Source organism: Lagenorhynchus albirostris, chromosome 2, assembly GCF_949774975.1.
Source record: "Lagenorhynchus albirostris chromosome 2, mLagAlb1.1, whole genome shotgun sequence".
Classification (NCBI taxonomy): Eukaryota; Metazoa; Chordata; class Mammalia; order Artiodactyla; family Delphinidae; genus Lagenorhynchus; species Lagenorhynchus albirostris.
This window is the reverse complement of record NC_083096.1, coordinates 160,586,473-160,600,457: the sequence shown is the minus strand read 5'-3', so window position 1 is coordinate 160,600,457 and position 13,985 is coordinate 160,586,473. Positions and strand designations below refer to the sequence as shown.

General features: G+C 38.8%; 1 protein-coding gene and 1 pseudogene across 16 annotated transcripts in view; one reads left to right on the top strand and one right to left on the bottom strand.

Annotated features, from left to right (window-relative positions):
• Positions 1-13,985, bottom strand: part of ZBTB8OS (zinc finger and BTB domain containing 8 opposite strand) — a 130,558-nt gene that overhangs the window by 114,034 nt on the left and 2,539 nt on the right. For 15 of the 16 annotated variants that reach the window (XR_009539005.1, XR_009539004.1, XR_009539006.1 and 12 more), the window contains exons 2-6: positions 8,118-8,142; positions 7,724-7,845; positions 7,427-7,509; positions 6,431-6,483; positions 4,389-4,425 (exon numbers count right to left, since the gene is read on the bottom strand). Coding sequence is in view for 13 of the 16 variants with exons in the window: in XM_060140679.1 (XP_059996662.1) it covers positions 4,389-4,425; positions 6,431-6,483; positions 7,427-7,509; positions 7,724-7,845; positions 8,118-8,142 (320 nt within the window). In the remaining 3 variants the exon portion in view is untranslated. Of the gene's footprint in view, positions 1-2,771; positions 3,018-4,388; positions 4,426-6,430; positions 6,484-7,426; positions 7,510-7,723; positions 7,846-8,117; positions 8,143-13,985 lie in introns of those variants that run through there. The other variant, XM_060140688.1, reaches the window with a different exon arrangement.
• LOC132516473 (transmembrane protein 126A-like) lies at positions 5,271-5,869 on the top strand (annotated as a pseudogene).

Genomic DNA, 13,985 nt, shown 5'->3' with positions numbered 1-13,985 from the left:
ATGTGCCATCTAGGAGCTTTCCTTCTATTCAGAGGTATGAGACTAGTGAACATTAAACAATTATAAAATTGAATAAGCCTGCAAATCTTTAAAGCTAACTAGAGAAGCATAGTTCAGAGACCCCTGAAGGCTGAATGGTAAGGGAGGCATTGTGGAAATGTGATTTGAGTTGGGTTTTTAAATTTTATTTATTTTTGGCCACTCTGCGAGGCTTGTGGGATCTTAGTTTCCCTACCAGAGATTGAACCCAGGCTCACAGCAGTGAAAGCACCAAGTCGTAACCACTGGACTGCCAGGGAATTCCCTGAGCTCGGTTTTAAAACGGAGCTGCAGACTAGCAACCTGTGGACCAGATTCTGCCCACACACAACCTGTCTGTACTTCATTGTGATGACCCATAGTGGTTTGGGTTTCTTTCCAAAAACTTGGGAGGTTTTACATAAAAATCCCACTCTCTGGGGTTTTATGAAAAACTGCCACCCTAGGCTTGTATTCCCATTAGAAATGAGGGCTGGAGCTGAGAGGCAGCTGCCCGCTTGGCCCCTGTGTAAACCCTCAGTTCAACACCTGCAGCCCTCCCATTACCTGCCTGACTCCTTGGGCAGTGGATTTGCTACCGGACATCTTCAGAAATGAGAACGGCAGCCCAGAAGTAAGACAGAAGTGAAGATGGGTGGGTACGTTATGGGGAAGGAGAATTAGCTCTGCAATGGGGGAAATCTGTTCCTTAGGGAAAGACACATACTTGAAACTAGCAGAAGAATCTGGTGAGAGCACGGTGCAACCATCTCAATAAATAAACTAAAAATAAATAAAACGTGTGCTGCTACTGATGGATCAAGAATGCCAACACTTCACGTATAAAGGGTAACATACTCATTTTCCTTCTATTCAGTATCTTTGTTTTGGCATATTTTAAAACTAACACAAACTAAATTTTAAAATTTACCTGAAATTGTAATGTTATAAATTTATTAAAAATAAGAAAATATAATTTCTCTTGCATAATTACATCTGCCTTGTTTTTATTGAGCCCCATTATACAGCTCTGGTGGTTAAGAGATATGGCTATGCTTTACCCCACCCCACCAAGTCAAATGTGTACCCTACCTGGCTTAATACATCCCAAGAGCTCTTCTTACTTTGGCTTCAGCTCTCCCATTCCCCTCACAGTATCCCATTGTTCACTTGCACAATCAACCCCCCCAAGTAGCCCATGATGTGTAAAGGAGTCGAAAGAAAGAGCCCCATCTCAGGCTGGAAATTCATCCTAACAAAAGGTAAAGAGATTCTTCTAGACATTGTTGTGCTTGGAGGTCCACAATTTACACTTATAAAATATGCCTGAGAATAAAGAAGGTAAAGGAGTGCTACCTCAGAGATCCTGCTGTGTATCCATTTGAAGAGCTACTATTAAAACCACAGGCTCGGGCTTCCCTGGTGGCGCAGTGGTTGAGAGTCCGCCTGCTGATGCAGGGGATGCGGGTTCGTGACCCCGTCCAGGAAGATCCCCACACGCCGAGGAGCGGCTGGGCCTGTGAGCCATGGCCGCTGAGCCTGCGTGTCCAGAGCCTGTGCTCCGCAACGGGAAAGGCCACAACAGTGAGAGGCCCACGCACCGCAAAAACAAAAAACAAACAAAAAAACCCTCACAGGCTCTTGCCCTTGTCTTCATTATGCCCCGCTACTTTCTGTTAAATTCCCAGAGAGGGACTTCCCTGGCGGTCCAGTGGATAGGACTCCGAGCTTCCAAGACAGGCGGCACGGGCTCGATCCTTGTTTAGGGAACTAAGATTACACATGTCGTGTGGCGCAGCCCAGAAAAAAAAAAAAAAAATCCCCAGAGTAAAAATAATGTGGTGCTCCGAGAGAACAGTTAGAAAGCTCACAGACAATCTCTTCCTTTTAGGTCAAGTTCAGCACACTATAATGATATTTGGCAGCACCCAGTGGCAATCTTTTTTCACATATGTGTGAATAAATAGCAACTTTGCAAACTCTTGCATCACAAGGAAGAATACCTCAATCAATGAATAGAGAATGGAATAATGCTGCAAATCAAATGAAAGCAGCCTCATGTTTTCAAAGGTTATCTACTTTGAAAAGTTCAGATCATTTTAAAGTTGTTTTCCTGGCCTCCTGTCTCCTTAGGAATGAAAAGCTTAGGTAATTTTTAAAAACAAAAGACATTTTAAAAAATTCTCCTTTTCTTCTCTAAATATAATGGCTTTAATATAAAACTATATGTTAGAAAGAAGGGCCCATTTGTACATGCATCAAATTTTTCTTATGGGAAAACAGGAAAGTGTCAATACTTCAGTGCTTAGAAAAAAGTGAGAACAGTAAATCAGGGCTCTTTCTAGAGAAGCCTTCCAATTGTTCAACTATAATTGTTTCATCTGAGAAAACCAACTGGATTACAGGATGGCTCTTTCCCACAACAATCTAAAACGACCTCTTTTCATGTACGTATAGAAAATATATGTGTTAACCAATTTGGAAGAAAAGCAAAATCCTGGTTGTAGGATTCCTCAAATTTCTTTTTTTTCAAGCTGCATTCAGTAAGAGCATGGGGGCTTCAGAGTCTCTCAGGCTGCTCTTAGATCAATGATCCTTTCTGGGACCAGGCTGGAGGGCTGGCATTCCATGGGAAGGGTGTAAGGCACCTGCGGCTACAGCAGGGAATTAACAAATGAGATACCATACTTGCCACCTAAAGGTTTCTTTAAACTTTGAATATTTGGATAACACAGACCAAGGCTGTACCTAGATTTTCCATTTCTGTAAGTCACATTTTAATTTAAAAATTTCTGTTCTGCAAATCTCCATATATTAAGATACTGCAGAATTTATATCATGGTATCATGGTATCTTCTCAAAAGGAAGAGAAAAAACAGTTCTTCATAGGGAGGTTCTTTTTTGTGTGTGTCTTAAATGTCAATGATCACAAAAACTTCTGGCTTCTCTTCATTATAGACCTGCATTGCTGAATATGTTATTGCCTTGACTTCAGTTCCCTGAAGTTGGGGTTAAAGAAAAAACAGGAAGAAAAAGGACATCAAAATCAGAATCATTAACTCTAGCAATGATTGGCAGAAAGTCAAAATTCTAATATTGCTCTGAAAAACTCAGACGAAACAATTAGTTATCAAATTAGTATAGTATTATCCACTGATCCAGTAAAAATGAGAGGCAAATATGTACAGCAGAAAAATCACTGAGTTAGGAGACAAAGCATATTATAGTCCTGGCTTTGTTTGCAACTGGATACAGAAGCTGTCTGACCTCTCTGGGCATCAGCTTTTTCATGTATCAGATGGGTTGAATCCAAGAACACAAAGCTTTCCTACTGTTTGGGTCAGGGCTCCTTCTTAAGGCTTCTTCCATACAGTCGAACCTGGGCCCTAGGAACTCGGCCTATTCCCTTCTCTGAATGGCAGTCAAATGCCTATTATCCACCATCTCCGTTTAGATGTCTAATAGGTATCTCAAATATAACAAACTCAAAAGAAAATGCCACTGTCATTTGTATTATAAAAATAATTTGTTTTCAGTCCACATGCTTCCTCTCTACTGGCTTCTGTTCTTTTTATGCTTCTCTTCCCCGAGGCTCCCTCCCAGGCTTCATTTTATTGCACTGTGGTTGAAGAAATTCTATTGCAGCTACCGGAAGCAAACAGGATTTTCCAGTCACCTCCAACTAACTTAGGTCTCCTTGGCCTAAACACAGGAGTCAGCGAACTACAAATTGAAGGCCAAATCCGGCCTGCCATCTATTGTTGTACAGCCCCACGAACTAAGAATGGTTTTTACATTTCTAAATAGTAGTGGAGGAAATGTTTAAAAAAAGTTTTACTGGAACACATCCACATTCATTCATTAATGTGTTGTCCTTGGCTGTTTAGTGCTATATATAAGAGAAGAGTTGAATAGTTGCTCTTCCATCATTCTCTGCCCACAAAGCACAAAACATTAGGAAAAAAATTGCCTACTCCTATTCCAACAGATTTAACTCGTATAGAGCGAAGCCATACATGCTGGCAAATACTGAATCTGGAGAAGCACAAAAGGCAGAAGACACTTTAGAGAACATCTAGTCCAACACCTTCATTACTGGGGAGGACATCAAAACTCGATAAGGCAAAGGGATTTTTACACCCCACAACTCTGTAACAAACCTGACCCTATGACCCAAGTGCTGATTCCTAATCCTCCAAATCAGGTGTGTGAAATCAGTGTTTTAACATAATATGTCCCAACAGGTCATATTAGTCTGAGAAAAATTTAGGACTTTACACCAACTTACTAGAACTAGTTAACTGTCACATTTACTGACTTTATGGTAAGGTAGTATAAAATGTTTCTAATGGCTGGATTTAAAAACATACCTGAGGGTGCTTGGACAATGAGAATTCTTCTCCCCACCTTGAGAAGGAAAAGTGAAACATGATTAAGATTTCCAGGATTTAACATTTATTCTCTCTTTCCACATTTTAAAATAAGCCTTATAAATGTGGTTTAGATACTAGAAAGCCAAAAGAGATGGAGGGGGAAGGGAGCTATAAATTTCAATTTGATTGTTAGCAGATATAGCTGTTGAGGGACTTATGTGTACAACAGCCATTTCAAGAAGGTTGATAGTTGCTCTTAAAAAAAAAGTGTCCTAGCATAATGTACATAGGTAGATTCTCAATAAACATTGTTTAATGAATATTGGTTCACAACAGAGTAGCATGTTCAAAATTTTCACTGTACTCAGGACTACAGAACTAATTAATATCTTCCACTGGAGAAAGCCCGACTGAACACCATAAAGGCAAAATACTAGATTCTGTAATACAGTCTGAACTTGGTTTGTATTTTATAACTTTTCAAAAAATGTCCATGGTGTGTACATGGAAGGCCCTAGAAAGGTACCGCCCTGGAACCTGGGATGAACATCCTCTCTCCCTTCAACACTAATGTGGCTGAAGATCACAGTAGCAGAAGCAGTAGTAGAAAGAGCAACGTTTTAAAATTCTGTTCAACTATTTATTAGCTAAGTACCCTTGGACAACCCTGTTTTCTTACCCATAAAAAAAGGGAGGAGGAGATAATAAAAGCTCTCACTTTACAAAAAGAAACTAAAAAAATTCAACATAAAATAGAAAAGATAAGCTCTATAAAAAAAATAACCTAAAAGAGCTGCGTAAGGGTTGGAGTGAGCCCTCACGTGGCTGAATAAGACCAGAGGAGGCAGTGAGTGCTGGGAGGAAAGTGTAAAGCTCAAGATGGAAAATCGTGAACGAGATGATACTGTCAAGGAGAACTTAATTGATATCACAACCAGAAAAATTAACCAAATTCCAAAACAGAAAGGAATCTTCTTGAAAATGGATCAACATATGTTGGACTTAATGCTGCCCTCTATGGCCTAATAGCAGATAGTCTTTTTCGACGAATCTTACATGTGACACAGGCTCATATACCTGCTGGCTTAGCAATGGCAGAGATCCCATTTTTGACGGCACACGTATCTTACAAAGATTTTGTAAGTTTACCTTTGAATACAGGTGATTTGCATTGTGAAACCTGTACCTTCACACGAGGTGAATTGGTTGGTCTTGTTTTTGGTGGTCTGTACCCTGTTTTCTTGGCTATCCCTGTGAATGGTGGCCTAGCAGCAAGATATAACTCAGCCCTGCTACCCGAGAAAGGAAACATCTTAAATTACTAGATTAGGATTTCTAAGCCTATCTTTAGAAAGATGTTATTTCCCATTTTGCTCCAGATTGGGTTTGCAGCATACCTTGGGTCTAGAGAATATAAACTACTTATAAAGGCTTTTTAGTTACCTGAACCTGTCCTAGAAACCGTGATTGTTAAGTAAATCTGTACACAAAAATAAAAGAGTAAAAATAACCTATATCTAAGTATGAATAAACAGAGACTTGTTAAAAAAAAAAAAAACACCTAAAAGATATCATTAAATGACTGAAGAAACTCGGAAAACACCAAATCCAATCAAAGTGCCATAATCAAGTGTTTGCAAACTCTGGAAGGAAGTGTATAACTTGTTAATAGAAGGAAATGGAGTCCAGGTGTGAGGATCTATAAGAAAGGATGCATCAGCATTTCTCATCACCAAGCTAAGCTTTATGCAAATATCTGTGCCATCTACCAATGATATATTTTTTGTGCTAAAAATCAACAAATTGGGAATCCTGTTTAATAACACACATCAACTTTGTTCTGACAAGTTTCTCGTCCACCAAACCTGAGGTGAACCCTGGCTCCTAGGTATCTCAAGAAGCTTAACCTGCAAAGCCCTACTGGGATGCAACTGGTCTTCTGACTTAACATTGCTATTTGTCTTCCTGCCCACTGAGTTCACTGAAGAATAACTTAACATCTTTCATGACCCGCTACTTAAAAGGTTTTCAAAACTTACCCAATTGACCGTAATTTGAAATTTCTTTGATCAATATTAAGTACTTTTACTTCCTAAAGAAGAAAAAAATTTCTTTTAATTTTAATATATGCTCATAACAGACCAGCTCCTAAAACATGTCTAGGTTATCATCTTTTCAAAATAATAGCATAAAACTTCTCTGAAGCAAAGAAAACTAAAATGTTAACTAAAACAGAATAACAAACTATATATTTCAAGGAAATAGTTTTTCTTACATATTCAAGGGACATATTCTTAAAAATGTACAATCTAAAAATATGAGTCAAAAGAATTTTTCTGTAAGATACATAGAGGAGGATGACCTAGGATTTCAATCACTCTGGATTTTTTTCAGCTTTATTTATTTAGAGTTGACAAAACTCTCAGCCTATTTTTATATAATATTGTAGGATGAATGACCCAGTTCTGTAGGACGAATGACCCAGCTGGAAGAATATATGTAGTGGAGCTGGTAAGGGAGAGAATGGAGGAATTACGAAAGCAAGGAAGGCCATGTGTGTTAGATGACAATGAGGTTGGAGAGGTGTTCCCTCTGGAGGTTGGTGGCAACAAGTAAACTCCATTTGGCTTTTCCTTTTTCACGTTAAGGAAAACTAAAAGCAACAATTTTTAAACTTAGGCCAACATGGTAGAACTGCCAAATTACAAATGGGACAAAAGGAACATATGGATGGACATAAATACAGCTCAAACTTGGGAGACATAAAATGTGCAGAGACAGTGGCAACAATAGGTGCGTTCTTGTCACACAATCCTGATGAGTGACAAGTATATAATAAGAGATCTAAATACAAAATGCACATACATAAGCAAACTCGGGTTATCCAAGAAGAGCCTATGGTAATTATAATTTCTGCAAATCATCATCTGTATGGCTTGGTTTTGCATCACATGTTCTAATTTAAATCACTAGTCTTATTATAAAATATGGGTAAGAACGCATTTGCTCAGTAAAAAAGAAAAACTTTTGCTTACCCGGGCTATGAAGAATTCATCAGCACTGAATTTATAAAGCCATTCATTCAAAAAGTGAAACAGAAGAGATTGTAAGTCATCTCCTACACAGGATCAAAAAGAACCATGACAGTATCATGTTTAATAACTCTTGTCTCTAAAAAACTGGTTTGAATTTAACAGTGCAATGAATTTCTTAGGCTAGTTGAAAGAACAAGCTCATAATCAACTTTGTTGTTCTTACTGTGAGCATATACTGAATTTACATAGAATACTGAACATCTATAACAATTTCTTCCTTGTGAATAAATTGGTTACCTTGGGTTTCTACTTCTGTTGCTTGGAGGGGCTCCACTGTCCCAGTATCTGTCATATAACCAAACATGGCCATTGCACATTGCTCAAATGCTTCCTCCAGAGTATCTCCCCATGCGTGTAACCTAAAGAAATACATTCATGCCCTGTGTAATATAATCCACTGCAAAGCAGAAAACTTGTGAGGAAAGTCAAAATAAAATTAACATGATAAATACAAAACCAAAGGTCTCAGTTTAATGACACTGAAACCAGATGCTTTTAAACCATCATTTGCATGTCGTAAAGGAACCAAAAGAGGAGGAGAAAAATTAAAACTCGGGACATCAAGATTAAAACATCAGCCTTCCTATGTTAAGCACGTGGTTGCAAAGGCATAAACTCTAGCTATACTCACTGAACATCAGCTGTATGATCCAAATCTGAGGGAGAGAGGAAAAAACACTTATAAGTAACTAAACTTGACTTGCAAATCACAAGAAAATAACTCTAGATCATTACTAAGAACATAATACTTGAACAGCAAGAAAATGTGGGCTGGCCACACACCTTTCACTAACCAGTTACACAAAAGTTAATTGTTCTGTTAAGGGTTATTTTTTACTTTTTAAAAATTTCTTCTAAGCATTCACAGTTATTATTCTGTTAATATTAAATGAACTAATATTAAATAAAAGAATTAATAGTTCCATAATATGAGCATATTGATGCTAAAAGGTTATTTTTTTAAAAGCCTAGATTTATATTTAAATGAATGACAATTTCTGGAAGGCATCACGGCCACGGTCTTCTAGGTGATCTAAAAAGTGTCTAATACATCATAGTTTTTCAATAAACAAATGCCATTCTCTGCCATTAGTTACTTTTCCTCAACAAAACAAATCAGTATCTTTTCTAAATATCTACTTGTGTGAATGACCAAAATTCTAGAAACTACATCATCAAAGATATAAAATTCCAGATTTCATTTCACCTTTTCATGAACAGCTAGCCAAATCCCAAATAAAACAGTTTTTTATTTTTAACAAGAGCCAAGTTTTATATTTGTTGATTTCTTTCATTTGAAGGACTCCTCACTGATATCCTTGACCAATAAAACTGTTTTGGAAAGTAAACTCTACAATATGTATTATGAGCTTTTTCCTGATATTCTCACAGCAACACTAGGAAATAACAACTGCTACTATAGCAAGTTCCCATTGGATCTGTTATCTCAAGATTTCAGAGTCAGGACTTCCCTGGTGGTCCACTAGTTAAGAATCTGCCTTCCAAGGCAAGAGATGTGAGTTCGATCCCTGGTCAGGGAACAAAGATCCCACATGCCAAAGGGCAACTAAGCCCACGCACCACAACTAGAGAAGCCCAAGTGTCACAATGAAGATCCAGTGCAGCCAAAATTTAAAAAATTAACTAATTAAAAAAAAAAGATTTTAGAGTCTATCCTTCACTCTTACCTGACTTCCATCAATTCTTCCTGCTTAGAATCATAGAATATTCAGGCTATAACAAAGTCTTAGAGTTCATTTAACAGAATTCCTTCAATTACAAGAAGAAACCTGAAATCCAGAGAGATTGTGCGACTTGTTTAGGACTACACTGCTGATTAGAGTTGGGACTAGAATTGAGATTTTCTGACTCCCAGTTTAGTGCCGTTTACATAACACATCTTGTTCTGGTAACACTCAAGGTTTAAGCTCATCTCTAATTTACTCAGAATATTACTGAGAACTCAATACATTTTAGGCATTAAGAGGCTCAATGATCAGCAGAGATGACAAACAAGTTAAAAGAAAATAACAGGTTTATTAACCCTAGAGAAATGAAAGTATGTGGCCACAAAAGGACATAGAAGGTTCACAGCAATTTTATTCCCCCAAATTAAAAACCCCATATCCATCAAGAGAAAGGATAAACAAACTGAGGAATACAATGCCACACTACTCAGCAATAAAAAAGCATGAATTACTGATACAATGCATTAACAAGAGTCAGGGAGCTCACCTCTTTCCCCTGCTGTCAGTAGTTACTGAATAAAATCCATTCACCACTTTAACATCTAGCTGTGTTTGATACTGAGTGAAGAAGCCAGACAGAAAAGAATCTATACTGTGTGATTCCACTTACACAAAACTCTAAAACAAAAGTAAACTGTGGTGATAGACATCAGAGCAGTGCTTGCCTTAAGGTAAGGGGCTAGGGGACTAACTGGAAAGGAGCAAAGGGAACTTTCTAGGTTGACGGAAATGTTCTAGAGCTTGACTCGAGTACTGGTTACACAGATGTTATTTGTTTATCAAAACTCATTGGACTTGGGCTTCCCTGGTGGCGCAGTGGTTCGGAGTCCGCCTGCCGATGCACGGGACGCGGGTTCGGGCCCCGGTCCAGGAAGATGCCACATGCCGCGGAGCAGCTGGGCCTGTGAGCCGTGGCCGCTGAGCCTGCGCGTCCAGAGACTGTGCTCCGCAACGGGAGAGGCCACAACAGTGAGAGGCCCGCGTACCGCAAAAAAAAAAAAAACTCATTGGACTTTATACTTAAGATGTGAGCACTTTTATTACATGTAAATTGTACCTCAATTTTTTAAAAGACGGTTTAAAGAGACAATGACAGATTGCTATAGGGCAGTAGTTCTCAAATTTTTTGGTCTCAGGAACCCTTTATTCTCTTAAAAATTACTGAGGACCTAAAGAGCTTTTGTTTATATGGGTTGTATCTGGCAATATTAACCTAGAAATTTTAACTGAAAAAAAATTTTAAGTATGTATTAATTCACTTAAAAATAATAACCCAAGGACTTCCCCGGTGGTGCAGTGGTTAACATTCCACCTGCCAATGCACGCCACAACTACTGAAGCCCATGCGTCCTAGAGCCCCAAGCACCACAACTACTGAGCCCACGTGCCGCAACTACTAAAGCCCGAGTGCTATAGGGCCCACGGCTGCAACTACTGAAGCCCGCGTGCCTGGAGCCCAAGGTCTGCAACAAGAGAAGCCACTGCAATGAGAAGCCCGCGCGCTGCAACAAAGAATAGCCCCCCTCTCGCCGCAACTAGAGAAAGCCCCAGAGCAGCAACGAAGACCCAATGCAGCCAAAAATAATAAATAAATAGATACAAATAATAAGCCCATTTTATTTAACATAAATTATATATTTTTATGAAAAATGACTACATTTTCAAAAAATGTAGTGAGAAGAGTGGCGCTGTTTAGCATTTCTGCAAGTGTTTTTAATGTCTGGCTTTTCAGTGTGCTGCAATCTCACAGATATGCAGGAGGAAAAAGGAGTATTTTAAGAGCTAAAAAAAAATGTGGACTTTCCTGGTGGCACAGTGGTTAAGAATCCGCCTGCCAATCCAGAGGACATGGGTTCGAGCCCTGGTCCAGGAAGATCCCACATGCCGTGGAGCAACTAAGCCCGTGTGCCACAACTACTGAGCCTGCTCTCTAGAGTCTACGAGCCACAACTACTGAAGCCCGTGTGCCTAGAGCCCGTGCTCCACGGCAAGAGAAGCCACCGCAATGAGAAATCCACACACTGCAACAAGGAAGAGCCTCCACTCGCCGCAACTAGAGAAAGCCTGCCCGCAGCAATGAAGACCCAATGCAGCCAAAAATAAATACATAAATAAATAAATTTATTTTAAAAATGCATATGGGCAGCACAGCCGGAGTAAGGAAAAAAAATTGTATATAGTCTTCCTTCACCAAAACTAGAAACTGGTGGTTTTTTAAAGGTTAGTTGCAATGCAGAATCTGAGGCTTTAACAATGAATTTTTCGAACTCTGTAACATTAAAATCCATTGCTCTATCTTGTGCTTAGAACAGATCTTATCTATGCCTGATTGTGTAATATCAAGCATTGGTTTTTGGGATAATATCAGTTCATCGATGTTGACACATTCTATAGAATTTTTAAAAATCTATTTGTTAATATCACCTCCAATCTCATCAGAAAAGTCTTTAAGCACTGGGAAACCATGAAGCTCATGATGGCAGATACAAGTTTTCCAAAATTCTGACTTCACTTGAAAGCTTGAATTTTATCATTATATAATATACATTATCAATATACCAACAAATATTGTTATTTTCCTTGATGTGACAGATTACTTTATTTTCAAGAAGATATTGGAAATACCCAAGTCTGAATAACAATAGTATGTCTTTCAGTCATTCTTTTGAGAAAAAATAGTGTTCCGAGAAAAAAGGCATCTCACAACTCAAACAATCACAGAAGTTCTTTTCCTCAAGGTAAGCATCAATACTTTGAGAAGCAGAAACACTATGCATACTTCCCATTTTGTTACACAGAATATTAAAAAGGTGTGTACTCAATGGTTAATATTTAATAAAATTAATAGTTCTTGCCAAGTCATCAAGGACATTTTTAAGTAAAAACGACTTTTTCTTTTTTTAATTATAAGTACACAGTGGTAAATAATACAATGGCTACCAATACAGTTTGGTGCCACTGCCTCAATTTGTGCCAAGGGGCCAGGACTTTTACCTATTACTGCCTCTGCACCACGAGTGCAAACATCAACACAGTGAAAAGAGCAAGTAACATCTAGTATTATTAAGAAAGTAGTTTTAACTTCACAGATCCTTTGAAAAAGTCTGGGGAAACCTCGGGTTCTAGAGACCACCCACTTTGAAAATTCTATTATAGGAGAGAATAAGAGATAAACTAAGCTAGAGTAAGAGGTTCAGGTAAGAATTCCCAAAGGAAACAAGACTTAACACTTTATGTGCCAACAGACTAAGGATGATCTTTATCTATCTGCTCACTCATTTATTGCCAGTTTCCGCTCAGTGTCTCATACACAACAGGTGCTCAATAATGTTGCTGAATGAATATATGAGATGACAATTGAGCTGAGTCTTAAAGGAAAAACAGGGCTACAGGGAGAGCTTGGGGTAGATCTGGGGGTAGTCAGTGGCAAGAAATGAAGCTGGAAGAAACAGACTAATCTCACATTACATCAATGCCAAGATTCTGTACAAAATGTCGGCAAGTAGAATCCAGAATGACCAAGTGCGATTTATCCCTGGAATGCAAAAATTCAATTCTTAGGAAACAGATTACATCATCTCCATAGATGTAATCATGAGGCATAACATAAAAATTTTTTTTTTTCTTTTCGGTTTTTTTGCCTCACTGCAAGGCTTGTGGGATCTTAGTTCCCCGGAAAGGGATTGAACCCCAGCCCGGCAGTGAAAGTACCGAGTCCTAACCACTGGATGGCCAGGGAATTCCCAAACAAAATGTTAACAGGATTTTTGAGCAAACGGTCTTTTCTCAACTATTTCTCAAAAATACACTATTGTTTATTTTTTCTCTCATTCTTTTTTTTTTATAATTTTATTTATTTATGTTTTTGGCTGCATTGGGTGTTTGTTGCTGCATGTGGGCTTTCTCTGGTTTCGGCGAGTGGAGGCTACTCTTCGTTGCAGCGCATGGGCTTCTCATTGTGGTGGCTTCTCTTGTTGCAGAGCATGGGCTCTAGGCATGCGGGCTTCAGTAGTTGAGGCACATGCGCTCAGTAGCTGTGGCTCGCAGGCTCAGTAGTTGCAGTGCGTGGGCTCAGTAGTTGCGGTGCATGGGCTTACTTGCTCCGCGGCATGTGGAATCTTCCTGGACCAGGGCTCAAACCCATGTCCCCTGCATTGGCAGGCAGATTCTTAATCACTGTGCCACCAGGGAGGCCCTTTTCTCTCATTCCTAATTGCTGCTTTTCACTGAATGTTTTTGTGGTATAATGAAAATATATACTTGGTCTTTGTCCCTGGTTCCTGGAACAGAGCTCTTAAAATCCTGGGCATTTTCTGAGTGACAGGAGTGTCACTCAGTGTTATTCATAAAGAGCCCTTTCTGACCACACTTGAGTCTATGCTAATAAGGTGATTCAGGGTTGGGCCCCTAAGTAGCCTCAGGATGGAGAGAAGATGAGACAAATGATTAAAAGGGGGGAGGGGATACCAACAGTAATTCTTATGGATCTTCACAAGCTGATTTTTATCTACATATAGAGAAAAAAATAAAAACAATAAGAATGGCAGGAAAGGAGCAAGTACTGAGAGGGAGATTGTCCTAGAAGATATTAAAAGATACAATAAAGCCTCAATAATTTAAAATGTGGCACTGGCACATAAAAAGAGAGCTACAACAAAGGAATAGAATAGTAAGTCCAGCTATAGACCTAAATATAGTTAGAGGAATTCTGTATACGATAAAGATGGAATATTTCAATCACAGGGGAAAAG